Source organism: Mobula birostris, chromosome 12 (assembly GCF_030028105.1).
Source record: "Mobula birostris isolate sMobBir1 chromosome 12, sMobBir1.hap1, whole genome shotgun sequence".
Lineage (NCBI taxonomy): Eukaryota > Metazoa > Chordata > Chondrichthyes > Myliobatiformes > Myliobatidae > Mobula > Mobula birostris.
Genome location: NC_092381.1, coordinates 77,305,083 through 77,330,943, shown reverse-complemented (window position 1 = coordinate 77,330,943; position 25,861 = coordinate 77,305,083). Strand labels below are relative to the sequence as shown.

General features: G+C 40.1%; 1 protein-coding gene across 4 annotated transcripts in view; it reads right to left on the bottom strand.

Moving 5' to 3' along the window:
• Positions 1-1,544: 1,544 nt before the first annotated feature.
• LOC140206067 (zinc finger and BTB domain-containing protein 41-like) overlaps positions 1,545-25,861 on the bottom strand; it is a 48,789-nt gene continuing 24,472 nt past the window's right edge. For all 4 annotated transcript variants that reach the window (XM_072274181.1, XM_072274180.1, XM_072274179.1 and 1 more), the window contains 4 exons: positions 23,142-23,248; positions 11,480-11,585; positions 7,863-7,951; positions 1,545-2,590 (listed from right to left, as the gene is read on the bottom strand). In XM_072274181.1, coding sequence (XP_072130282.1) covers positions 1,938-2,590; positions 7,863-7,951; positions 11,480-11,585; positions 23,142-23,248 — 955 coding nt within the window. In that variant the 3' untranslated portion in view covers positions 1,545-1,937. The remainder of the gene's footprint in view (positions 2,591-7,862; positions 7,952-11,479; positions 11,586-23,141; positions 23,249-25,861) is intronic.

Genomic DNA, 25,861 nt, shown 5'->3' with positions numbered 1-25,861 from the left:
TTCTTATGGTAATGAATATCTCTGGTATTCTCTCAGGTTTCCAGATGAATCAAGAATACAAAACATGCTCAGCTGTGTCAGATGATTTGAAAAGATTTACAAAATATAAAATAAAATAAATGTATTTCCATATCCAATCTATCACAATTCAGAAAAGTTAGGAAGAGGAAACAATCTAAGTCAGACAGAACCCATTTTATATTAGGAAGCACTCTCCAAGGCAGTTGTCCGATGTGTGGCATAGTAGCGTATGGTTAGTGCAACGTCAAAACAACTGGAGTTGGAGCTCAATCTTGGCATCCTCTGTAAGGAGTTTGTATGTCCTCCCTGTGGAATGTGTGTGTCTTCTCCAGGAGCTCTGGTTTTCTCCCACAATCAGTTAGCTGGTTAATTGATCATTGTAAATTGTCCCATGATTAGGCTAGGGTTAAATTGGGGGTTACTGGCAACCCAACTCAAAAGGCAAGGAGGACCTGTTCCATGCTATATCACTAAATAAATAAATATTTTTAGAAATATATATTTTTTCATGTGGCATGACAAGTTTAGTTATCCTACTGAGTTTGCAATTTTTTCAAAATTAGTTGCAGAGAAACTAAACCATAAGTTAAACTGCAGGATTCATTGTAATATTATTTATTCATTGAGAATAAATAAGTAAAATACTAAAATCAGATACTTCAAATTATTAAATATTTAATAACTAATGTTCCTGAAATATTTTTTATCTAATCCGTACAAAACAGTCCACTGCCTTCCAACTGCCATAAATTCTCAGCTATTCCTTGGAAACAAGAAAATTATATTGATCAACATCACATTTATATGTCTTTCCTTATTGGCTAGTAGATTAAAAGAAAAACTCCCATGATGGGAATATGTAGACAGCATTGATCAACCAGCGTAGACAAAGTAACTTCTCAAAAGTATTCCCTGATTGCACTTTAACTGACATCGGTCTGAGTGGTACTTCAGATAGCTTTGTAAACCTAAAAGAGCCAACCATGTTTCTGTAGACTGTCAGGACCTTTGACTTGTGTGTGATTAACAATAGATTTTCCACATTTGGTATCATAGTTATAAGAATTAAATTTTTTTTAGGAGGAGAGAAAAGTTCATCTTTAGAGTCATCACTGGATCAATCTTGTATCACAGTCCAGATCATAGAACTCATCAAATATTTCTCAACTAGTTTTCGACATACTTTATATCCAATGGTTTTGCATGGCAGGTAACATGATATTTCAATGGATACAAGTTTCCCAAAAAAATTCATGTTCAGGATATGGGACTGATATCAATTTTTCAATCAATGGAACCAAAGGGAACCTATCTTTATACCTGGACCTAATAGAATATTTCCACCTGTCAAAATAATCAAAACATCTACATGAAGCAGGTTGTCTTGGGTCCAAATTTTTTGTTAAAACTAATTTCTTATTGAAATGCTTCTTCAAGAATCAGACATCCATCAGATATTTCAAGCTGCCATGGTTAATTTAAAAGCACAAAATATAACCATGTAGGAAAAAAATGACACAATCTAAAGCTCTTTCCATCTTTTAATAAGCATGGTTATTATGTTCAAACAATAAATATGATTGTTTTAATATTTATCTTTGGATTTAAATAGTTTAAAATCATTCAAGTCATTGTAAAACTGGAGTTGAGACATGATTTCAGTTATATACAATAGCCAAGCCTTGCATTATCAACTGGATGATAGGCTGAAGGATATAATTAAATACAAAATGACATGTCCATTTTTAATCCCTAATTATAGGCATTCCCACAGTATAAAAACATAGATATTGCTGTGAATTATACCAATTGACCAACATGATTCACAATTGATATTAGATTAATTTTGAATTAAAAGTTAATGTTCCACTTTCCCACGTAAGACTGTAGTCTTCACAGTGTGCTTTTCCTTACCCTTAATGTTCTACATTGGAAATACTTTGCACAGATGTACCTGTGTCAAGACCAAGTAAAGTTCCAAGATACGATGGCTCTCTAGGATCTAACATTTGATCATCACGAACTGGATGCACAATATTGGCAGGTTGTGGTGTAAGGGTATATTTCTCCAGAAAAGCAAGGTCTGTAGCTCTTTGAAAATCAGTTTGCTGAGGAGGCTGCTGGGACTGAAGAAGGTTATGAGGTTGCGTAACCAAAGTTGCTGTATGCTGTGGAGCATCAGATTGTACTGTGGCAGCACCAATCCGTACTGGTACAAGTGTCACATCTCCATGAATGTTCTGAATTGCTGTTTTGTTCTCAGTTGAGTAAGCCTTATTTTGATGCAAATAGGATTTAGCATCTGTTTGGTACACTTTGCCATCTTGCGCATACAGCAACTCCTGAGATACTATTTTCACTTCGGAAACCGCCACTATTGGCTGTTCTATAGGCTTATTGCCATGGACATGATCCATATGATACTTCAGTTTGTCTTTCCGTTTGAATGTTGCATTGCAATGATGACAGTTGAAGGGGCGGGCATCTGAATGAATAACCATGTGTTTCGTTAAAGTCTTCTGAATACGAAATGCTTGGTTACAAACTTGACACTTATAGGGCTTTTCACCTGTAGTAAAAAAAAAACATTTTAGCTAAGTTTCGTTTTGAGCTTAAATAAAGTCATCATATGCTCAGAACAATTTTCATCACAAATCTTTTCAGCATAATGGTTTCCCACGAAAGATCTTAGCAATAGCATTACAGGGTACCTGGAATAATTTTGTGTAATCCAGCCCAAATAACTTCAATTCAATTTTAAATTTAAAGAATTCACTGTAAATTTTGTGTAACCTTATAAAAATATTACTAATAAATATAATTGAATGAAAACAAAGTTTAAGACTTTCTAAAACCAAAAACAAGTATCCTTAAAATTTCCTTCATCTATGTTGTAGGATCTGGGCTTAAAAGCAAAGGGAACTCTGGAATACACAATGAAGATGAAATATCAATAATTTAGTATTTTTACTGAAATAGCAGCTAACAGCTGTATTTTTCAAATTGCTATGATGCAAAGGGACACTTGGGACTCCATGACTTTTGAAAATCTGACAAACAATAAAAAAAATTACACACATTCTTAAACCAGTTATCTGTCAGGATCCAATCAGTAGCATAAGGTAATTATAAATGCATACCTTGTACCGTGGATTTCAGTTAAACTGGGACATATCAGAACCTGTACGTTTTGGCCCAATTAAGTGGCTGCCTCAATTAACTGAAGTTTCATTGAAACAGTTAAAAAAGCATAAAAAAGAGAAACTACCATTCAATTGAATAACAAATTATGTACTTAAATGAAATACAAAACAAATTAGAACACTACCAATATTACTACAATATACAAAACTGTGTATTAGTTCCTAACAGTTAGCGACAGAGGAATTCATTCAGTGTATGGTACAAATGAACAAAATAAGCATAGACACCCAGTGGAGATAAGTGAATACCTTTATACAATTCTTTCGATAATTGCATCTTTCAAATACTAATTTTCATTATGACATTCAAGATGATTGTTGATACCTTCAAATTCAAACTTGTTGAAGTAGTGAAATTGTTTCATTTTCACTCCCGGCCATTTCTGGCATCTCAAGCTTGAATGCTTGAAACTGCGGTGCGCAAAACAGTTCTGAATTGTCATACTGCTTATTTCTTGCCACCTATCAGCAATAAAAATCTACTGCCTTTTCAACACAAACAACTGACACTATTTAAAAACTGTTTGCTCTAAGCATGGTGTAGTGTCTAAAGGCCACACAAATGCACATGACTAACATTAGTTAGAAACTGTTCGGCATTAGTCTTTTTGTCCCAATTAAACAGCATAGTGTCACAAATAAATGAAGGGAACTCTTGACTATTTTCTCAGCTACGTTCTTTAAGTGTTGTCCGAAATAATTGCTGCTCTGATTAACCCGTGGTCCAATTAACCAGGATTCACTGTATTACTGACTTGGTTTTATAAAATTCAATGATACTCATTCAAATGCCTTTCAGATTTTTAGATTCTCTCAGAATTTGAGTTTTGGCTTCAACAAGTATGATCCAAGAGGTTCTCAAGCAGGCATGTAGACACTTAGTCCCAGCATCAATATTCTGCTCCACTTGAAAGAGTAAGGAATTAATACCGAGAGTCCATAGGACCCTTGTCAAGACCGCCACAAACAAATGGTCAATGTGTGGATACAGCTCATACATCTTTTGGTCTGGAAAATGGTTCACATGGAGTCCCTGCAATGCATCTGCCAAATTGATTAGCCAACATCTGAAATCCTGAGGAATAGTGGATTCATGTGGGCAGTTCAGATGGGAGAGAGATAAGAAAAATGTACAATGAAGTGGCAGATAAAATACAATGCTAAGTAGTGTATGGTCGTGCACTTTGGTAGAAGGAATAAAGGTGTAGACTATTTTCTAAACGGAAAGTAAATTCAGAAATCAGAGGTGCAAAGGAGTGCTCGTGCATGACTCCCAAAAGGTTAACCTATAGGTTGAGTTAGTAGTAAGGAAGACATTCATTTCGAAAGGACTAGACTATAAAAGCAAGAATGTAATGGTGAGGTTTTATAAGGCATTGGTCAGACCATACTTGGAGTATTGAGAGCATTTTTGGGCCTACTCAGGATGTGCTGGCATTGGAGAGGGTCCAGAAGAGGTTCATGAGAATGATTGCAGGAAATTAGAAGGTACATATGAGAAGCTCTTAATGATCTGGGCCTGAGCTCACTACAGTTTAAAACAAGGGGGTATTCTCATTGAAACCTATCGAATATTGAAAGGTCAAGAATCAGAGGGCACAGCCTCAGAATTAAAAGACAATCCTTTAGAACACAGATGAATGGGAATTTCTTTAGCCAGAAGGTGGTGAATCTGTGGAATTCATTGCCACAGATTGCTGTGGAGGCCAAGTCATCGGTTATATTTAAAGCAGAGGTCAACAGTTTCTTGATTAGTAAGGGCATCAAAGGTTAATGGTAAAGCAGCGGGTGGGGTTAAAAGGGATAATAAATCAATATGGTGGAATGGCAAAGCAGACTTGATGGGCTGAATAGCCTAATTCTGTTCCTATGTGTTATGGTCTACAAATAAGTATACAATCTGGAATCATTTCAGGTTTGCTGATCAATTTGAGGACACAATCAGCATGTCCAGAAAATTAAAAAATATCACTATGGTGGGAGAAATTACTGCCACTATCTACAATATCTTATCGTTTTTGCTCAACTCCAAACATATTTAACCTGACAGTTAAACAGAGTTCCCAGGAAACCTATTAACAGTCCACAGTATCCAGATTAAAGAAACCATTATGGGTCTCAGTAAATCCAGAGTTAAACCTCAACAAGCACTGTATTCCTTTTTGATTTTTGTCTGTGTTGGTTACTCCACATATCAAATTATGATAGCTACCCTCCACAATATGGCCATTAAATATAAGATTAACTCCATGTGGGCATTAAATGGAACTTTCATTCCAAAAAAAAACTGAAATTCCAAACAACGTACTTTCTTTCCGGTTTGCAGCGTGAGTAAACAGTGGCTGAAGCATTGTTCACTGATAACTGGGCCTGCCATTTTTTTCCACTGTTTATTTGAGTGAGTGCATGTCCTAGTTTGTTTGAAAAATTGTAAGGACATATTAAAATCACCCTTTATGAAAAGGGAAAGATAATGTAGATTTCAATAGGAAAACAATCAAAGTCTGTGTTTATAAGATAAATATTAGGAACTGAATCTCAGAAGAGCAATTGTTTGTTCCTCCAAAAGGCCACACGTTGTGGATGAAACAGGTGTTCAAATCAAATGAAACACCTTATTTTTGGTCATCTTCACACACCATGAAATCAAACTATGTTCTGCTTGTGCCTGCGATACTGATTTACCCTATTCCACATTACAGGATTATAGAATATAAACAGATCTCAAATTTCGCAGATTGAACTGTGAAAAATGTCAGTTTAGAACAATGGTAAAATCACAGTAAATCTATCAGCATCATACCGGCAATGAGAAGCTTTAGCTGGAGGGGGAAAAGCTAGAGAAGTTAGATCTGTTTATCCTAAATTGGAGACCATGAAGGGGGAAATAAATCAAGGAGTTCAAAGTTATGACAAGTTTTGATACTGTAAACAAAAATACATTATTACCACTGTTAGGAGGGTGGTAAGCAGACATTAAGGACTTGGGTAACTGGCAAAGATCCAAAAGGAAAATCCAATTTCATTTTGAAAATAGTCAGTAAGTTGTTACAATCTGGAGAATATCTGAAGAGGTTGAGGAAACACAATAATAATGAAGTTAGATGAAAAATATAGGGAAAATAGGTTAATCTTTATCCTTTTGAGCTATAGTCCAAAATAATGAATGAATAACCTGTTTCTGTTCCATATGCTATCATGAGGAGCAGAAAATATAGCAGCATAATGATACCTATCAAATATTGCTGCAACAAAATTAGATGTCAAACACTCAGTATTAATCATCAACACGAAACTGATGAGCAAAAATACAGAAATGGCGAGTTACACTTAATGCGAAAGAGTATGATAATACATTGTGGGAGGAGGAAAAAGTGTGGGGGTAAGCACTCAATGAAATTACATCAAAGCCGTAAAGATGCAAATAGATATTGCCCTCTGCTATTAATTTCATGGAATTGCAAACAGACCAAAAGCACTATTTGTAATTTTGGGCATTGAACAGATGAAGTGCATTAAAATTTCCATTCACCCATCTATTGCTGGAGATGAGATGATGGGATACAAATACAGATTTAAAATCGTAGATGTATTTCTGTTGCAACAAGGAAACCAAAGTAGAAACAACAGAGATTTCTGGAAAGTTCTGAGATGGCATGTGAGCAAATAATTGTCTCTCTGACTCATGTATAGTGCTACAAAGATATTAAACTGAAATGGTCAAAAATTGATAGAAGAGGATGAAGAAAATAGGTATGTACATCCTAGTGCATGGAATTCATTTGCTAGAGAGCAGTTGAAACAGAGCCCAGTTTATTTTGAAAAGTGTATTTAGATTTTTTGCAATTATGAGGACATTGGGATAGTCCAAAGACATTTTTTTCAGAGTCATAAGTTTTTCTCATTCTATAAATTCAGCTTACATTGCAGAAGTAGTCTAACTAAAAATGAGATGCATGTGGTTTTTAAGTCATATTATCTCAGTTAGCTTGTTGGACATGCCTCTTAACAATTTACAGGATTGGGTTTCTTATTTGGTGAGGATAGAGATATATGCTGATCTATGGTTGATTTCCCTTGTCTTCATCTTGTCCTTAAGATGTCTTTAAAGAATAATATGCAAAAGATTGATGTTCACAGCACTGCTACACCTTTGAGTAGGCTAAAACACAAATTAATTGTGCTTGAAAACAGATTAATATTTGATATTTCACTATCTGTAACTTTTCAAAAATGCTGATAATTTCATGGTTACCATTAATGGTGCTCGATTCTTAAGTTCAAGTTTATTCAATTTATATTTTTCATATGCTGCAACAGAATTTAAACTTGCATTCCTACATCCAGATAATAATTAAGTAATGCAAACACCATGCTACAATGCAAATAGATATTGAACAACCATTAAAATTTGGCTCTAGTCTCAAATACAGACCAAAGAAATTAGTGAGAAGATTCATGAAATCAATAGAGAGAGAGAAAGGGGGTAGAAAGAAAAGGGGGGGAACAGAGGGAGAAAGAGGGAGGGAGAGAGAGAGAGAGGGAGAGAGAGAAAGAAAAGGAGGGAGAGATATATAGATGTAAAATGAACTACAGATGCAATTTGTCACAAGCATGTTAAGCATGTTATCAGGATACCTGAATGTGTCCTAAAATGCATGTCCAGGCTTGATTTTCCTTTAAATTCTTTTTTGCACACTTCACATTGGTGAAGAGTGGCTTTGTACCTATAATTGGTAAGGAAAAATGTTAGAAGTTTTTGTTGCCATTATTCATACTGCAAAACTTAGTCAAAGTTTAATCCAAATAAACTCCTAATTTTAATATTTACCCACTGTAATACAGACTATTGAAATGGTTTTCATAACAGTATCAATGCTGCAGGGTTATTGATCTTGCATGTTATTTTCTTCCTCCACTGACAGAAACCAGAAAAACACTCAAGACAAGTGTCATCCCAGTGCCAAAGCAAAAGGCGATAACATGCCTTCACGACCACTGCCCAGTGCTTTGAGAGGCACACATCAACTCCAGCCTCCCAGACAACATCAGCCTATAGTGGAATTCACCCACTATCAAAACAAATCCATGATAGATGCAAATTCCCTCGCCCCACATTCAACTCTAGAACATCTGGATAACAAAGACACCAATGTCAGACTCCTATTTATTTTGTCTATAATGTCACCTTCATACATAATTGAAAACAAACTCATTTCTAAATTCTTCAATGTAGGACAGCAACTCTTTCTGCAGCTGGATCCTTGACTTCCTGACCAACAAACCTGAATCAGCACGATTATACTCAACACCTATGTCCCACAGGGCTGCATCCTCAGCTCCCTGCATTCCCGACTGTGGCCAAATTCTGCTCTAGCTTCATGTACATGTTTGCAAATTACACTACTGCAGGGGGCTGTACTTCAAACAACGACCAAACAGAACACAGAACGCAGGACGGAGATGGGAGGCCTGGTAGCATGGTATCAAAACAATCATCTTTTCCTCAATGTCAGCAAAACAACAGAGCTGGTCATTGCACAGGAAGTGCTTCCATTTGTATCAGTAGTACTGAAGTAAAATCAGTTGAGAGCTTCAAGTTCCCAGGTGTAAATATCACCAACGATTTGTCCTAATCCAACCACATTGTCACTATTGCCAAAACAGTACAGCAGCACCTCTACTTCCTAAAGGCTAATGAAGCTCGGCATACACTGATGACCCTCACTAATGCACCAGAAAAGGTATCCTATCCTAATTTGTTGTGGCAACCGCTCTGCCCAAAACAGCAAGTAATTGCAGAGTTGTGAACATAGCCCAGTCTATCATAAAACCAGACTCTCTTCCATTTACTCTCTACATTTCCCACTGCGTCAGTGAAAGCAGCTAACGTAATCAATGACTCCTCCCACCCCAATCATTTTCTCCTCTTTCCCTTCCAATGATAGAAGATACAAAAGTTAAAAACCTGTTTCACAGGCTCAAGGACAGTTTCTATCCGAGTCTATATTGGGAAGTTAAAATCTGCTGACCAAACCATCCTAATTTTTTTGCAGTTTAAAGCATTTCTCCTCAATGTCACTTTCTCTGCTAGTTTGTATTACCTACAAACTTCTTTAACATGTTCCCTTCATTTAACACAAATTATTACTTTGTAACAGAGATAACAGACTAAGCACTGAACATTATGCAGCTCCACTGGTAATAACTTTCAGACACAGAAGTATCATTTACTCATGCTTTTGGCCATTAAGCCAATTTCACATTCAATTTCTCACTCTCCTTTAGTTTTCTCCTTCCCAACCTGCCATGTGTAACCTTGTCAAAAACATGTAATGAAATCCTGAAAGACTACATCAAACATTACACCATCATTGATCTTGTTTGTTACCTCTTCAAAGAATTCTGTCCAATTTGGCAGCACGGCCTGATATCTTTAATTCATCTGTGTCACTCTGAACAGTGGCTTATACGACCCTTAGATTTGACACCATTAATCTAACCAACACAAAAGTTAAACTAATTGGCTTGTATTTAATATATCTCTTCCTGCTTTTTAACATTACACCATTTAACAGTGCTACAATCTTTGAGAACTGTAGTAATTTTAAGTATTTTACTTTACTGCTGCCACACACGAAGAAACTAATTTCATGACCTATGTAGTGATGATAAACCTGGTACTAATATGGGTCTCTATTGTGGACTGAGAGTGGGAAGGGGACAGGGAAAGGGGAATGATGTTTGGAAAAGGGGAAAGGAGAGGGGAGGGAGCGGGAAGCACCAGAGAGACATTCTGTAATGATGAATAAACCAAATGTTTGTAATCAAATGACCCTGCCTGGTGTCTAGGGCTGGGTATGTCTGCACCTGTGCCACTTTTTGCCCCTGGCACTTCTTCTCTGCCACCTGTCCCACCCACCATTCGTGGCTCTCTACCCTCACCATTCCTAACATCCTTTGCTCCCTCCACATTTACAAACTCGCTCTCTCCTCCATGTTGACAAAATAATTGTCTGAACCTCTGCATTTTCTTCACTTGCTAACTTTTAATTAGCTGGGATGCATTTCAATCATGACTGGCAACTTATTCATATTCAAGGATGCTAAAGATCTTAATACTTTTTCTTTAAGAATGTTATCCCATTCAATAAATTTATTTGCATCCCTCTGAATAACCCCACTAGTGCCATCATCCAGTTTGGTGAAAACAGCTGTGAAATATTCTTTGAGATCCTTGGGCTCCATACATGGAAGCCTTTTTGGTCCATAATATCATCAACCCTTTCCTTTGTTATCCTCTCACTACATTGTACTTGTAAAATATATTTTGATTTTATTTACCAATTTTTTTTCATACTCCCTATTTCCCTAATTTCCTTTTTAAATCCTCACCTAGATTTACTATACATATTTTCTGGTTTCTGCTATATTAAGCCCTCTGTCTTACAAAACGTTCCCCTTTTGCCTTGCTATGCCCTCTCTGACACAGTGGCACAGCCAGCAGAGCCACTGCCTCACACAGCCAGATATGCAAGTTCAATCCTGACACTGGGCGCCATCTATGGAGTTTGCATATTGTCCCTGTGACCATGGGGGTTTCCTCCACATCCACCAAATGTAGTTGGCAAGTTAATAGGCCACTGTAATTATATGAAGTATTTAGGTGAGTGGTAGAATCTGGGAGTAGTTGATAAAAATGAGTAGAGAATAAAAAAATAGGATTAATGTGAATGGGTGGTTGATAGTCAGTGTGGACAGCGGGCCAAAGTGCCTCTTTCTATGCCACATCTCTCGGTGACACTATAGCCAATCACAAGTGGGATTCAGCTCCTTCCATTGTTCAAAATAATTTGTTGGAAGTTTGCAAAATGACATTCAAGGTGAGTTGCAAAGCTACCTTTTTGTTAAATTAATCTGTTTTTAAATTTCAAGGTATATACAGGCTTTAAGCTTTCATCTATGGTCACTGTTCCACTGGGGCCCAACAGGTGAATAAATGTCTAAGATCCAATGAGGGTAAGAACATTAAAAGGTACCATTCAGGCATTTTAGAAATTGAAGTTGACAACAGCAGATTGAAAAACAGGATAAAATAAAATGAGGGAAAAGAAACTTAAGGGAAAAGTATGAAAGGAACATATGATTTTAAAGGAATTGCATAATTATTTTAATTTTATTTAAAATATCGCAAGATTTCTTTCCCCATAAACTTCAAATATTTAAATTTCAAATTCAGCAGGTGTTTTACTTACTTCTGCCAGACTTTTTCTCCCAAGTGAACACTTCTGTAATGAACACTGAGATGATCCCTACGACCAAAACACTTTCCACATTCTTCACATTGATGAGCTTTTTCTCCTTTTGGATAAAACAAAAAAATGGATTATAATTTCCAGCTGATTTAAAATGTCTCTTCCAAAGCTGACCAGAGTTAAATGGAAAAACAACAAAAACTTGTAAATAAAAAATACATATATTGTGAAATGTAGTCAAGTGACATAAAGATCCGTTACATCAGTATTTACCAGAGAGAATACGGAGGATAAGGAGATCAGTGCCGAGTGTATTGATATGCTTGGACATTTCGAGGTAAAGGAGGAGGTAGTATAGGATCAATAAGGAGCATTAAGGTGGATAAATCCCCATGGCCTGATGGGACATACCCCAGGTTATTGCGAGAGGCAAGGGTTCAAATTACTGAGGCCGTAACCAATATCTTCATGTCCACTCTAGACACATGCGAAGTCCCAGTGGACTATTGAGTAGCTAATATTGTTCAATTAATCCAAAAGGAAACCAGGGTTAATCATGGAAACTATAGACCGGTGAATCTCATGCCACAGATAAGGAAGTTAGTGGAGAGAATTCTTAGGTTTAGGATTTATGAGCAATTGGAAAACCATGGCCTAATTAGGGAGAGTCAGCATGGCTCTGTGCGGGACAAGTCATGTCTTACTAACTTGACTTATTTTTTGGACGAGGTGACAAGGGTGATTGATGAAGTTAGAGCGGTGGATGTTTGCGTGGATTGTACTAAGGTGTTTGACTAGGTCCCTCATGAGAGGTTCATCCAGAAGATTACCATGCATAGGATCCATGGTGATTGGCCATTTGGATTCAGTACTGGGTTGCACATAGAAGACAGAAGGTAGTGGTCAAAGGAACTTATTCCAGCTGTAAGTCTGTGACTAGTGGTGTCCAACAGGGATCTATACTGGAACCTCTGGTGTTTGTAATGTTATATAAGTAACCTGGATGAACTTGTAGACGAGTGGGTCAGTAAGTCTGCAGATGATACAGCGGTTGGTGGTGTTGTGGATAGCATAGAAGACTAGCAAAGAATATAGTGGGATATAGACCAGTTACAGATATAGGCAGAGAAATGGCAGATTGAGTTTAACCCGGACAAATGCAGCTTGGTTGGTCAAATGTCGGTACAGGTGTCTCCCGCTTTTCAAACTTTCGCTTTACGAAACCTCACTGTTACGAAAGATCTACATTAGTACCCTGTTTTCGCTTTCAGAAGGTGTTTTCACTGTTACGATAAAAAAGCAGCGCGCGCCCCGAGCAGCCGCTCTCCTCGGATTCGGAACTGCATTCTCACCGGCATTGCTTAAACACGTGCCTGTGAGCAGTCGTTTGCAAGGTGAGTTCTATGGTATCAATAAAGCCTAAAAGAGCTCGTAAGGGTGTTACACTTAGCGTAAAACTTGACATAATTAAGCATTTCGATCGTGGCGAATTAAGTAAGGACAAAGTGAGTTTGGCTTGTGGAAGCCGACAAACATGATGGTGAAGCGGTTTTGGCATCCCATGACCAAGATCTGATAGATGAAGAGCTGATGCAATTGGAAGAAAAAAAGATAACAATCAAAACCAAATGCAGTAGCGAACTGAACGTGAAGCAACTGCATGAGATTTTCACTGCAATGATAAAGTACGACTTTAATTTTGAAAGGGTACGTAGGTTTAGGGGATATTTGCAAGATGGTTTGAGTCCTTACAAAGAACTGCGTGATAGAAAGATGCGCAAGGCTCAGCAGTCAAGCAAGCCTTCCACATCAGCCACAGCAGACGACAAACCTCGACCTTCGACATCGAGGCGGGCAGAGATAGAAGATGACCTGCCTGCCCTAATGGAAACAGATGACAAGATGACACCCCAGTGTCCCACCACCCCAACCCCAGGCCACGGTCAGATACCAATTCGCAGGCAATGCAGCGGTAGCCGGGAGGGACACACCACATCTTTAAGAAAAAAGCTGAAATAAACATGCTAATTAGTTAGGTGCCACCCGACATGCAATTGTCGGTCCAAATCAGAGACGACGCAATCGGAAGTTGGCACTGATCTGGGCTGACAACTACGTGCCGGGCAGCATCTAATTAATTAGCATGTTTGTTTTGGCTTTTTTCTTAAAGATGTGCTGTGTGCCTCCCGGCTACTGCTGCACCCCTGCATGCTTCGCAGATCAGTATCGGTTGGTGGCCTGGAGGGTGGGGGCCACTGCAGTGCCACCCCAGCTTGCGACGACTCAGCCTAACACACCATCATCAGTGTGCTCGGCGCTGTCTTCCGATTCCCGTAAGTGATACTATACTGTACATACGTTATTTCTACTTTATATAGGCTGTGTATTTTTACGTGTTATTTGGTATGATTTGGCAGCTTCATAGCTTAAAGGTTACTGGAGAGCGCTTGCGCTGTGTTTTTGCCAACAGCGCTTGTGTGAGATTTTTGCTACGGAGAACAGTGCAGTAATGATTGTGGAACAGTATTTCTACTTTATATAGGCTGTGTATTTATCATATCATTCCTGCTTTTACTATATGTTATTGTTGTTTTAGGTTTTATGTGTTATTTGGCATGATTTGGTAGGTTATTTTTGGGTCCGCGAACGCTCACAAAATTTTCCAATATAAATAAATGATAATTGCTTTTTCGCTTTACGACATTTCAGCTTACGAACCGTTTCATAGGAACGCTCTACCTTCGGATGGCGGGGGAAACCTGTACACTATTAAGAGCAAGACCCTTAACAGTATTGATGAGCAGAGAGATTTTGGGTCCAAGTTCATAGTTTCTTGAAAGCGGCAGCACAGGCTGATGGAGTCGTTAAGAAGGCATATGGCATGCTTGCCTTTATTAGTTGAGACACTGAGTTCAAAAGGCAGGAAGGTATATTGTAGCTTTATAAAACTCTAGTCAGGTTGCATCCGGAATTCTGCATACAGTTTAGGTCGCCCCCTTATAGGGAGGATGGTGAGGCCTTGGAGAGGGTGCAGAAGAGTTTTACCAGGATGCTGCCTGGATTAGAAGGCATGTGCTATCACGAGGCACCCTCAGGTTGGAGGAACAACACCTTACATTGCGTCTGGGTAGCCTTCAACCTGACGGCGAGAACATTGACTTCTCTAACTTCCGTTAATGCCCCTCCTCCCCTTTGTACCCCATCCGTTATTTATTTATTTATTTATTTATTCATTCCCTTTTTTTCTATCTCTCTTTTTTCTCCCTCTGTTCCTCTCACTATAACTCCTTGCCTGCTCTCCATCCTCTAGGCTGCTCTCCCCCTTTCTTTCTCCCTAGGCTTCCTGTCCCATGATCCTCTCCCTTCTCCAGCCTTGTATTCCTTTTGTCAATCAACTTATACACCTCAGAGGTGATCTCTCTGAGGTAGTATAAGATTATGAGAGGTACAGTGAGAATACAGACAGTATTTTTTCCCCCAGAGTTGGAATGTCTCATACCAGAGGACATGCATTTAAGGTGAGAGAGGGTATGTTCAAAGAAAGTGGGGGCAAGATTTTTTTTACAGAGAGTGGTGGGTGCCTGGAATATACTGCCCAGGGAGCAGCTGGAGGCAGATACATTAGGAACTTTGAAGAGACATTTAGATTGGCACATGAATGTGAGGCAAAGGGAAGGATATGGATATAATGTAGACAAAAGGGATTAGTTTAGTTGGTTATTTGATTATTAATAAAATTGGTTTAGAACAACATTGTGGGCTGAAGGGCCTGTTCCTGTGTTGGACTGGTCTGTTTTATGTTTTTTATTCATAAAGTTAATTCAGCTACAGAAGCCAAGAAATTAAAAGCTGTCTTCAAGTGAAATCACGTGAGGCATGTACCGTATAGCCTACATTATAATAAGGGTCTACTTTATGTTTTAGTAACACGTCGTTGCATGCGCTATTAAGTGCGTATTGATCTGTATGTGTGTGCCAAGTTCGGACTCTACCAGTTAAGAACCATGAAACTTAGTTCCCGTCTCCAGCGTTTTTATTGATAACGTAGTTGTGTAAACAGGCCACATACCCAACAAATTGGCGACGAGAATTATGAACCCACATCTTATCGGAACACCGTGTTTCAGTTGATAACGAAACTTGCAGAAGAGAAAGAAGGGAGATGAAAAGGAGCGACTCATGCATCTAGACGGAGTGCGCTCATTGCACTAGCAAAAAGGACACGTGAGTCAAGTGGAATGTGCAGTGACTGCAAGGAGCTAGCTAAAAAGAAAACATGGAAAAAAACGGGACTAAATTAACATAACAAAGATGGCGATGATTGGAACCATTACAGCATTTGATAGTGGCATTGAAAACTGGGTAACCTACACTGAAAGAGTGGAGTTATATTGTGATGTTAACGGTGTTAATGATGAAAAGAAAACCAGCGTCTTACTCAGTATTATGGGAGCACCATAAGGCCTGCTATGGAGCTTGTTAACCCCTGAAAAGCCAGCTGACAAAACGTTCAAGCAAATAGTAGACACTCTCTAACAGCATTTAAGCCCCGAACCACTGGTCATAGCTGAAAGATTTAAATTTCACTATTGGAAACAGAGCAAAAATGAAAGCATTTCTGAATATAGTGCTGAATTGCGCAAATTATCAGAACATTGTCAATTTGGAGCTGGTCTATCGGACGCATTGAGGGACAGGTTAGTGTGTGGCATGCACTGTGAAGCCACACAGAAGAAGCTCCTATGTGAAAAAGGCCTTACATTAGAGAAGGCGCTGAACATTGCAATATCATTGGAAACAGCAGCAAGGAGTGCTTCAGAGATACAACAAAAATCTGTGGAATATGCTACAAATAAAATGTCACTGAACAGAAATGAAGGAAAGAAATGTTATCGTTGTGGGAACATGTCACATGACCCTGAGGACTGTTGGTTTAAAGACAAAGAATGCAGAAACTGTGGCAAACAGGGCCACGTTGGCTGAGTATGCAAAGCTAGTAAACAGCAGAAAAAGGACAAAATACAGAGAAACAAGAAACCCCAGAAAGGAAAACAGAACAATGTACACAAAATGGAAGAAAGCAGTTCTGATGAAAACAACTCAGACAAAAGTAAATTGTCTTGTCTGTAACTTCACAGCATGAAAGACACAAATGATCGAAGAGTAATATGGATCACTCCACAAGTGGCAGGCGTGAGACTGAAGATGGAGTTGGACACAGACTCAGCTTTAACAGTAATCTCTGTACACGACTACAATTGACTGTTTTCTCACATACCTCTGAAATGAACTATGCTACTGCTAAAGACTTACACAGGACAGAGAGTGCGTCCCAAAGGTAAAATTAAAGTGACAGTGACTGAAAAATGGAGGACCACCGTTGCTGGGACGTGAATGGCTCAGGAAAATCCAGTTGGACTGGCACACTATCAAGGCACCTGTTGTGTCAGCAAAGGAGGGCAGTAAGGCTACATCTGAGAGACTGTCACAAATACTTGCTGACTCTGAGGGAATGTTCATGAAAGGAATAGGAACACTTCAGGGCATGAAGGCAAAGATTGAGATTGAGGAAAATGCATGTCCAAAATTTCACAAAGCCAGACCAGTGCCATATACAATCCGTCCTACAGTAGAGGCAGAGCTGAAAAATCTGGAGCAGACCTGGGTCCTGACAAAGGTGGATTGGAGTGAATGGGCCGTGCCTATTGTTCCAGTGATGAAGAGAACCTCCAGCACAAAACCAAGAAAACCAAGCAAGGTGCGCATATGTGGAGACTTTAAAGTGACTGTTAACCCAGTTCTCCGCACAGTACAGTATCCTCTACCTCGTATTGAGGACATCTCTGCTTCCCTGTCAGAAGGGGAACATTTCACAAAAATTGATTTGGCCCAGGCTTATCTCCAAATGGAAACTGAAGAAGCATCCAAGAAATACCTGACAATAAATGCACACAAAGGACTTCACCAGTACAACAGGTTGGTGTTTGGGATAGCATCAGCGCCTGCAATCTGGCAAAGGGCAATGGACCAGGTCCTGCAGGGGATTTCAGGGACTCAGTGTTACCTGGATGACATCATTGTCACCAGCAAAGATGATGACAAACATCTTTCTAACCTTGAACATGTGCTCACCAGGTTACGAGAATATGGGCTCAGAGCTAATCGACAGAAGTGTGAGTTTTTCAAAAAGGAAATCTCATACTGTGGACATGCGATCGACAAGGATGTCTTACACGTCTCAAGACAAGATAGAAGCGGTAATTAAGGCACCACCACCTGAAAATGTGTCTCAACTGAGAGCATATCTTGGACTAGTGAACTATTACTGCAAGTTCTTGCCTAACTGATCCAGTCCTATACTCACTAAATGCACTATTACAGACAGGGACACAATGGAAGTGGACTGAGAGGTGTGATAAAGCGTTTCAAGAAACTAGAAGACTCATAACTTTGGAAGGGGTGCTCGCGCACTTTGACCCCTCCTTACCAATCCGACTGGCTTGTGATGCCTCACCCCATGGGATAGCAGCTGTGTTTTCACACAGGTTTCCAGATGGTTCAGAAAGACTAACAGCCTTTGCCTCAAGAACGCTAACTTCAGCTGAACGCAACTACGCACAGATCGACAGAGAGGCCCTAAGCCTCGTGTGGGGAGTCAAGAAATTCAGTCGCTACCTGTATGGTCAAAAGCTTACCCTGCTGACTGACCATCAGCCTCTCGTGTCAATTTTCAACTCAAGAAAAGGCGATCCAATGATGACAGCACAAAGGCTGCAGTGATGGTCTCTTTTCTTAGGAGGTCACAGGTACGACATTGAACACAAGGGGACCAAGCAACACAGCAACGCAGATGGTTTGTCACGTTTACCACTGCCGACTTCAGAGATAACTACACAAATGGATTCAGCAAAGGTCTTTCACACAAGAATAGTTGAACAATTACCAGTGACAAACAGCCCCATTGAAAGGGAAACATGCAATGACCCTATGTTGTCTAAAGTGTATGATACCACGGTGAAGGGACGGCCAGTGTGTGGTAACACACTGTTTCTAGCCTTCTCTGCAAGGAAGGAGCAGTTGTCAGTGTGTCGAGGAACACCAATGTATGGTTCACGAGTTGTGATTCCTCCCAAGCTACACACCAGAGTGCTGGAGGAACTGCATAAGGGGCACCTGGGTACCGTGAAAATGAAAAGCCTTGCCCGTGCCTATGTGTGGTGGCCAGGAATCCATAAACAGATTAAGGACTTGACCAAGAACTGCTCTGGATGTCAAAAGATCCAGAACACACCAACACAAGCCCCTCTCTATCCATGGGAGTGGACCTCATCACCATGGCAAAAGTGCACATCAACTTTGCTGGACCATTAATGGACTTTATCTTTTTAATCGCCATCGATGCACATTCCAAATGGCCAGAGGTCATCAAAATGAAAACAACCACATCAGAAAAGACCATTATAGTTCTGAGGACCATGCTTGCCAGGAATGGCATACCAGAACAAATCTGCACAGACGAAGGACGAAAATTTGTCTCTGAAGAATTCCAAAGTTTTGTGAAGAACAATGGAATCAAGTACTTTACATCTGCCCCTTACCATCCATCCACAAATGGTTTGGCAGAAAGATTTGTATAGACATTCAAGAAAGCCATCAAGGCAATGGACAGTGAAAATCGACCACTACAACGCAAGATAGACAACTTCCTCCTTGTCTATCATAATGCAGTAAATGTAACCACTAATCAGACTCCAGCGATGATGTTTCTGAACAAGAACTTGAAGTCCCGCATGGATCTTCTCAAACCAGATGTACGGCGTGATGTGGAGAACAGACAGTTCAAACACTTGAATGCTAAGTCAACACGGAGCTTCAGTGTGCGACAGTTAGTTCTTGCACATGATTACTGGACTGAAAAGTGGCAGCTGGGTACAATTTCCACCATAGATGGGCCACTGATGTATACAGTGAAGGTGGGAGAGAACTTATGGAGACGTCATGTGGACCAAATCCTGGATGCTTAGGTGAAAAACACAACAACACCTTGCCGGACTCTCCTGACATAGAAGCAAGCACTCCTGATGTGACCACATCGGCCTCATCTACAGGTAAGCCTGTCATCAGTGCTGATGACCCACCTGAGGTACCTATGGAGACTCATTCACCAAAGCAAATGTTTCAGGACAGACGTTACCCAGAGAGGCAGAGAAGACCTGCCCAGAGACTTGAGTTATAAATGGGTCTTAGACCAAAAGTTTAAAAAAAAGCTCATTATAATTTGATATTATTAAGTTACTTTGTTATAATTCGTAAGTAAATGGTAGGCACTTGTATGTTAAGGGTACACATATTTGTTTAGCATAGTGCCCCAGTAAAAAAAAAGTTGATACACTATTAAAATAAAAGGGGAGGAGTGTACTGTATAGCCTACATTATAATAAGGGTCTACTTTATGTTTTAGTAACACATCATTGCATGCGCTATTAGGCGCGTATTGATCTGTATGTGTGTGTCGAGTTCGGACTCTAACAGTAAAGAACCATGAAATTTAGTTCGCGTCTTCAGCGTTTTTATTAATAACATAGTTGTGTAAACAGGCCACATACACAAGGCAGAAACTAGAAATTTCAAAATGTAAAGGCGATAAAGTGAGGAAAAGTGTAATTAATATTAGTGATTTAAAGCATTACTAATTTGTAGGTAAAACATTTTTGACAAAGTCCCATATGGGAGGCTAATCTGGAAAAGTTGAGTCACATGGCATTCAGGATGAGGTAGTAAATTAGATTCAACTTTGGCTTAGTGGGAGAAGCTAGACAGTAATAGTTGATGGCTGTTTCTTTGACCCAGTACCCAGAGTCCTATGCCCAGTGGTAATCAAACTTTAAAGTAAATTCATTATCAAAGTACATTCTGTATGTCATCCACTTACAACCTTAAGATCCATTTTCTTGTGGGTATTCATAGTAAATGTAGGAAACCCAACAAAATCAACGAAAGACTGCAACAAACAGGATGGATAAACAACCAATGCGCAACAAACCGTGCAAATACAAAAAGAATAATAAATAGTAAATAAAAAAAAGCAATAAATATCGAGAGCGTGAGATGAAGAGTCCTTGAAAGTGAGTTAGTGGGAATAGTTCGCTGATGGAGAGAGTGAAGTTGAGTGCAGTTATCCCCACTGGTTCAAAGGCCTGATATCTGACGGGTATTAACTGATCCTAAGCCTGGTGATGTGGGTTCTGAGGCTCCTGTACCTTCTTCCTGATGCCAGCAGTGAGAAGAGAGCATGACCTGGATGGTGAGGGTCCATAATCATGGATGCAGTTTTCCTGTGACAGTGACATGGGTAGATGTGCTTAATGGTGAGAAGGAATAGACTGTCATAGACTGGACTGTATCCAGTACATTTTGTAGGCTTTTCCATTCAAGGGCATTAGTGTTTCCATATCAATGTCACAGGAACCGGAGCTGTTGTTTGCAATCTATGTAATAATTTGGATGGTACCTACATGGATTTTAGTAAGGCATTTGACAAGGTTCCACACGGTAGGCTTATTCAGAAAGTCAGAAGGCATGGGATCCAGGGAAGTTCGGCCAGGTGCATTCAGAATTGGCTTGCCTGCAGAAGGCAGAGGGTGGTGGTGGAGAGAGTACACTCGGATTGGAGGGTTGTGACTAGTGGTGTCCCACAAGGATCGGTTCTGGGACCTCTGCTTTTCGTGATTTTTATTAACGACCTGGATGTGGGGGTAGAGGGGTGGGTTGGCAAGTTTGCAGACGACACAAAGGTTGGTGGTGTTGTAGGTAGTGTAGAGGATTGTCAAAGATTGCAGAGAGACATTGATAGGATGCAGAAGTGGGCTGAGAAGGGGCAGATGGAGTTCAACCCGGAGAACTGTGAGGTGGTGCACTTTGGAAGGACAGACTCCAAGGCGGAGTACAAAGTAAATGGCAGGATACTTGGTAGTGTGGAGGAGCAGAGGGATCTCGGGGTACATGTCCACAGATCTCTGAAAGTTGCCTCACAGGTAGATAGGGTAGTTAAGAAAGCTTATGGGGTGTTAAGCTTTCGTAATTCGAGGGATAGCGTTTAAGAGTTGCGGGGTAATGATGCAGCTCTATAAAACTCTGGTTAGGCCACATTTGGAGTACTATGTCCAGTTCTGGTCGCCTCACTATAGGAAGGATGTGGAAGCATTGGAAAGGGTACAGAGGAGATTTACCAGGATGCTGCCTGGTTTAGAGAGTATGCATTATGATCAGAGATTAAGGGAGCTAGGGCTTTACTCTTTGGAGAGAAGGAGGATGAGAGGAGACATGATAGAGGTGTACAAGATAATAAGAGGAAAAGATAGAGTGGATAGCCAGCGCCTCTTCCCCAGGGCACCACTGCAAGAGGACGTGGCTTTAAGGTAAGGGGTGGGAAGTTCAAGGGGAATATTACAGGAAGGTTTTTTACTCAGAGAGTGGTTGGTGCGTGGAATGCACTGCCTGAGTCAGTGGTGAAGGCAGATACACTAGTGAAATTTAAGAGACTGTTAGACAGGTATATGGAGGAATTTAAGGTGGGGGGGTGTTATATGAGAGGTAGGGTTCAAGGGTCGGCACAACATTGTGGGCCGAAGGGCCTGTACTGTGCTGCACTATTCTAGGTTCTATATTGTGGTAAATTCGATCAATTTGTGGTTAATACCAAGATTACAGGTATAATGAACAGCAAGGAAGGCTATCAAACTACTGCAGAACAATCTAGACCTGTTGGAAAAATAGGATCAAAGATGGCAGAAGGAATTTAACTGTGATGTGTTGCAGTTTTGGAGGACAAACCAGTGTAGGACGTACACAATGAACAGCAGGACACTTAGGAGCGAAAGGGATCTGGAAATACAGAAAGCATCCCTTGGAGGTGGCAGCACAGGTAGGTAGGGTCGTAAGGAAAGCTTCTGGTACATTGACCTTTATAAATCAAGAGTTCTGAGTACAGGAGTTGGGATGTTATATTTAAGTTGTATAAGATGTTGGTGAGGCCAAATTTGGAATATTGTTTGCAGTTCTAGTCACCTACCCACAGGAAAGATGTAAATAAGATTGAAATAGTACAGAAAAAAATTACAAGAATGTTGCCAGGCCCTGAAAACCTGAGTCATAGGGAAAGGTTGAATGGGTTAGGACTTTATTTCCTGGAGAGTAAGAGAATGAGGGAAGATTTGATAGAGGTACACAAAATTATGAAGAGGTATAAATAGGGTTAATGCAAGCAGGCATTTTGCACTGATGTTTGGTGAAACTTGAACTGGAGTTCATATATTAAGGGTGAAAGGTGAAAAATTTGAGGGGAATCTGAGGAAAAACTTCATCGCCCTAGAGTGTGGTGCAAGTGTAGAACAAGCTGCCAGTAGGAGTAGTGGATGCAAGTTCGATTGTATAATTTAAGAGAAGTTTAGGTAAGTACATGCTTGGCAGGGGTATGAAGGCCTATGGTCCAGGAGCAGGTCGAAGGGACTACACAGAATAACTGTATGGTAGCAACCAGATAGGCTGAAGGGCCTGTTTCTGAGCTGTAGCACTCTATGACTCTAATCAGAAATCCAGCTGACAGCTACGAAGGCAAAGAGGGAATCACAAAGGCATCTGTTTCTCCATCAGAATATGTTACCTGAATGGGTTCTTCTATGTTTGGTGAGATGGTCATGGCGAATAAAAGTTTTCCCACATTCTTCACATTCATAACGCTTGTCATCATGATGTACACGGAGATGTAATCTAGTAACAAAATATGAATTTATAAAAGTGCTTCAAGCAACATTTCTTGCTACTTCATTATCAAACATATAAAATGGAAAAATAACTCACTAATTATATGAATTCATTTTGTTGAGAAAAATTTCAATAACTAGAATAAATTTAAGTAATTTGCATAACCTATCTGTTGAAAATACTCCCTAAAAAGTTGCCAATACCACTGAAAGTTTAGAAAGCAATCTTGTGCTTCTACTTAAAAGCAGCAACTAAGAATGTATAAAGATGGTGTTTTTGAGCAATAAAATCATCCCATGACAAAGACACTGAAGAAGGCATTGACTATAACTCAGCATTCAACATTATCATCCCCTTGAAACCAAGACTGTACTTATGCTTGTTGATGATATCACTGTTACTGGTTGAAACAAAGTCGACAATGAAATGGCATATAAGAGGGAAATTGAAAATCTGTTTGAATGATACCAAAACAATACGTCTAACTCAATATCCATGGAACCAAACAGCTAATTATTGATTATAGGAGGAGGAAGTCAGAGGTCCAGGAGCCACTCCTCATTAGGGGGCATAATCATATCAGAGAATCTGTCCTGGGACCAACACAAGAAGGAATGACAAGCACCACCTCTACTTTTTTAGAAATTTGCAGATTCAACATTCCACTGCCATGGGCCTGAATGACTTCCCTCCAGTTGCATTCACCCCCATCATTGCAAAGTGCTTTCAGAGACTGGTTCTATCACAACTGAAATCCTGTCTGCCCACCACCCTGGACCCCCATCAATTTGCCAATCACACCAACAGGTCAACAGAGGATGCCATCTCCACGGCACTTCACTCTGCCCTGACCCACCTGGACAGCCCCAATCTTATGTCAGAATGCTGTTCATTGACTTTAGTTCGGCATTCAATACTGTGATCGCCTCAAAGCTGATCACCAAACTTCGCCAGCTTGGTATCAGCGTATCCCTCTGCAATTGGACCTTGGCCTTTCTGACTAACAGACCCCAATCAGTTCAGTTAGACAACCTCTCTTCCTCCACTCTCACCCTGAACACTGGCGTGCCTCAAGGCTGTGTGCTGAGCCCTCTTCTATACTCCCTTTTCACCTATGACAGTGGTCCTGTACGTGGTTCTAACTCCATAATCAAGTTCGCAGACGACACTATGGTGGTTGGTCTGATCAGAGGGGATGACGACACAGCCTAGAGAGACAAGGTCCAGCACCTGGCTGCGTGGTGTGCCAACAACAATCTGGTCCTTACCACCCAGAAGAACAAGGAGATCATTGTGGACTTCAGGCATGCCAGGAGTCACACTCACATCCCCATCTACATCAATGGAACTGTAGTGGAGCGTGTATCAAGCTTCAAATTCCTTGGTGTCCACATTTCTGAGGATCTCACCTGGTCCCTGAACTTCTCCATCCTGATCAAAAAGGCGCAAAAGCGCCTTTATTTCCTGCAGGGCATGAAGAAAGCTCACCTCTGTCCCAGGATACTGACGGACTTTTACTGCTGTACCATTGAGAGCATACTCACCAACTGCATCTCAGTGTGGTATGGCAACTGTCCCCTATCGGACCGCAAAGCACTCCAGCGTGTGGTGAAAACTGCCCAGCGGATTATCGGCACCCAATTGCCCACCATTGAGAACATCTACCATAAACGCTGCCTGGGCAGGGCAAAAAGCATTATCAGGGATGCATCTCACCCTAACCATGGACTTTTTACTCTCCTCCCATCCAGTAGGCGCTACAGGAGCCTCCGCTCCCGCACCAGCAGGCACAGGAACAGCTTCTTCCCTGAGGCTGTAACACTGCTGAACCTCTCATCACAGCGCTAAGCAGTATTGCATCCGTATTGTACTGTCTCAGTACTTTCATATTTCTGTGCTGTAGCACTTTTTTTATTCGCAGTTATTTTGTAAATAACACTATTCTTTGCATTTCTGGTCAGATGCTAACTGCATTTCATTGGCTTTGTATCTGTACTCGGCACAATGACAATAAAGTTGAATCTAACCTAATCTAATCTAACATGTACGTATTTTGACAATAACTTTACTTTCACTTTGATATAACCACATAGATTTATAGAGCTTCACAACGGTGTCACTTTTAAGATACACAAGTTTATTTTAAACAAAGCTAATTTACTGTCAATTGATTATTCAGATTTACCATTGCAACATTTCTACTTTGCTAGTTAAAAATTAAAGCTACCAACTATAACTGAAAAATGCCACCACCAACTGCAACTCACTGTAAATATTAACTTTACAAATGTGTGAGATCCTAGTAAACAATCAGTGTATGTCAGTTACAAACCTACTTTTAACCATGTGAGGTTTAAAAATCTGCAACATTGAACCTCGTTATAGCGCTGCCGGCATGAAATCATCATTCTGGAGGAAGTCAGACAGCATCTCTGGAGGGAAATGTCTCTGAGACCCTTCATCAGGACTAGAAAGAAAGCAGGTACCTGGCATAAAAGAGTGTGGGGAGGAGTTAAAGCAAGAAGGATAAGAGAGGTAAGAAGGGGAGGGGATTAAGAATGACGTAAGAGGGCTCGGTGGTGATAGGCAGAACTGACAAAGGGCTGAAGAAGATGGAAT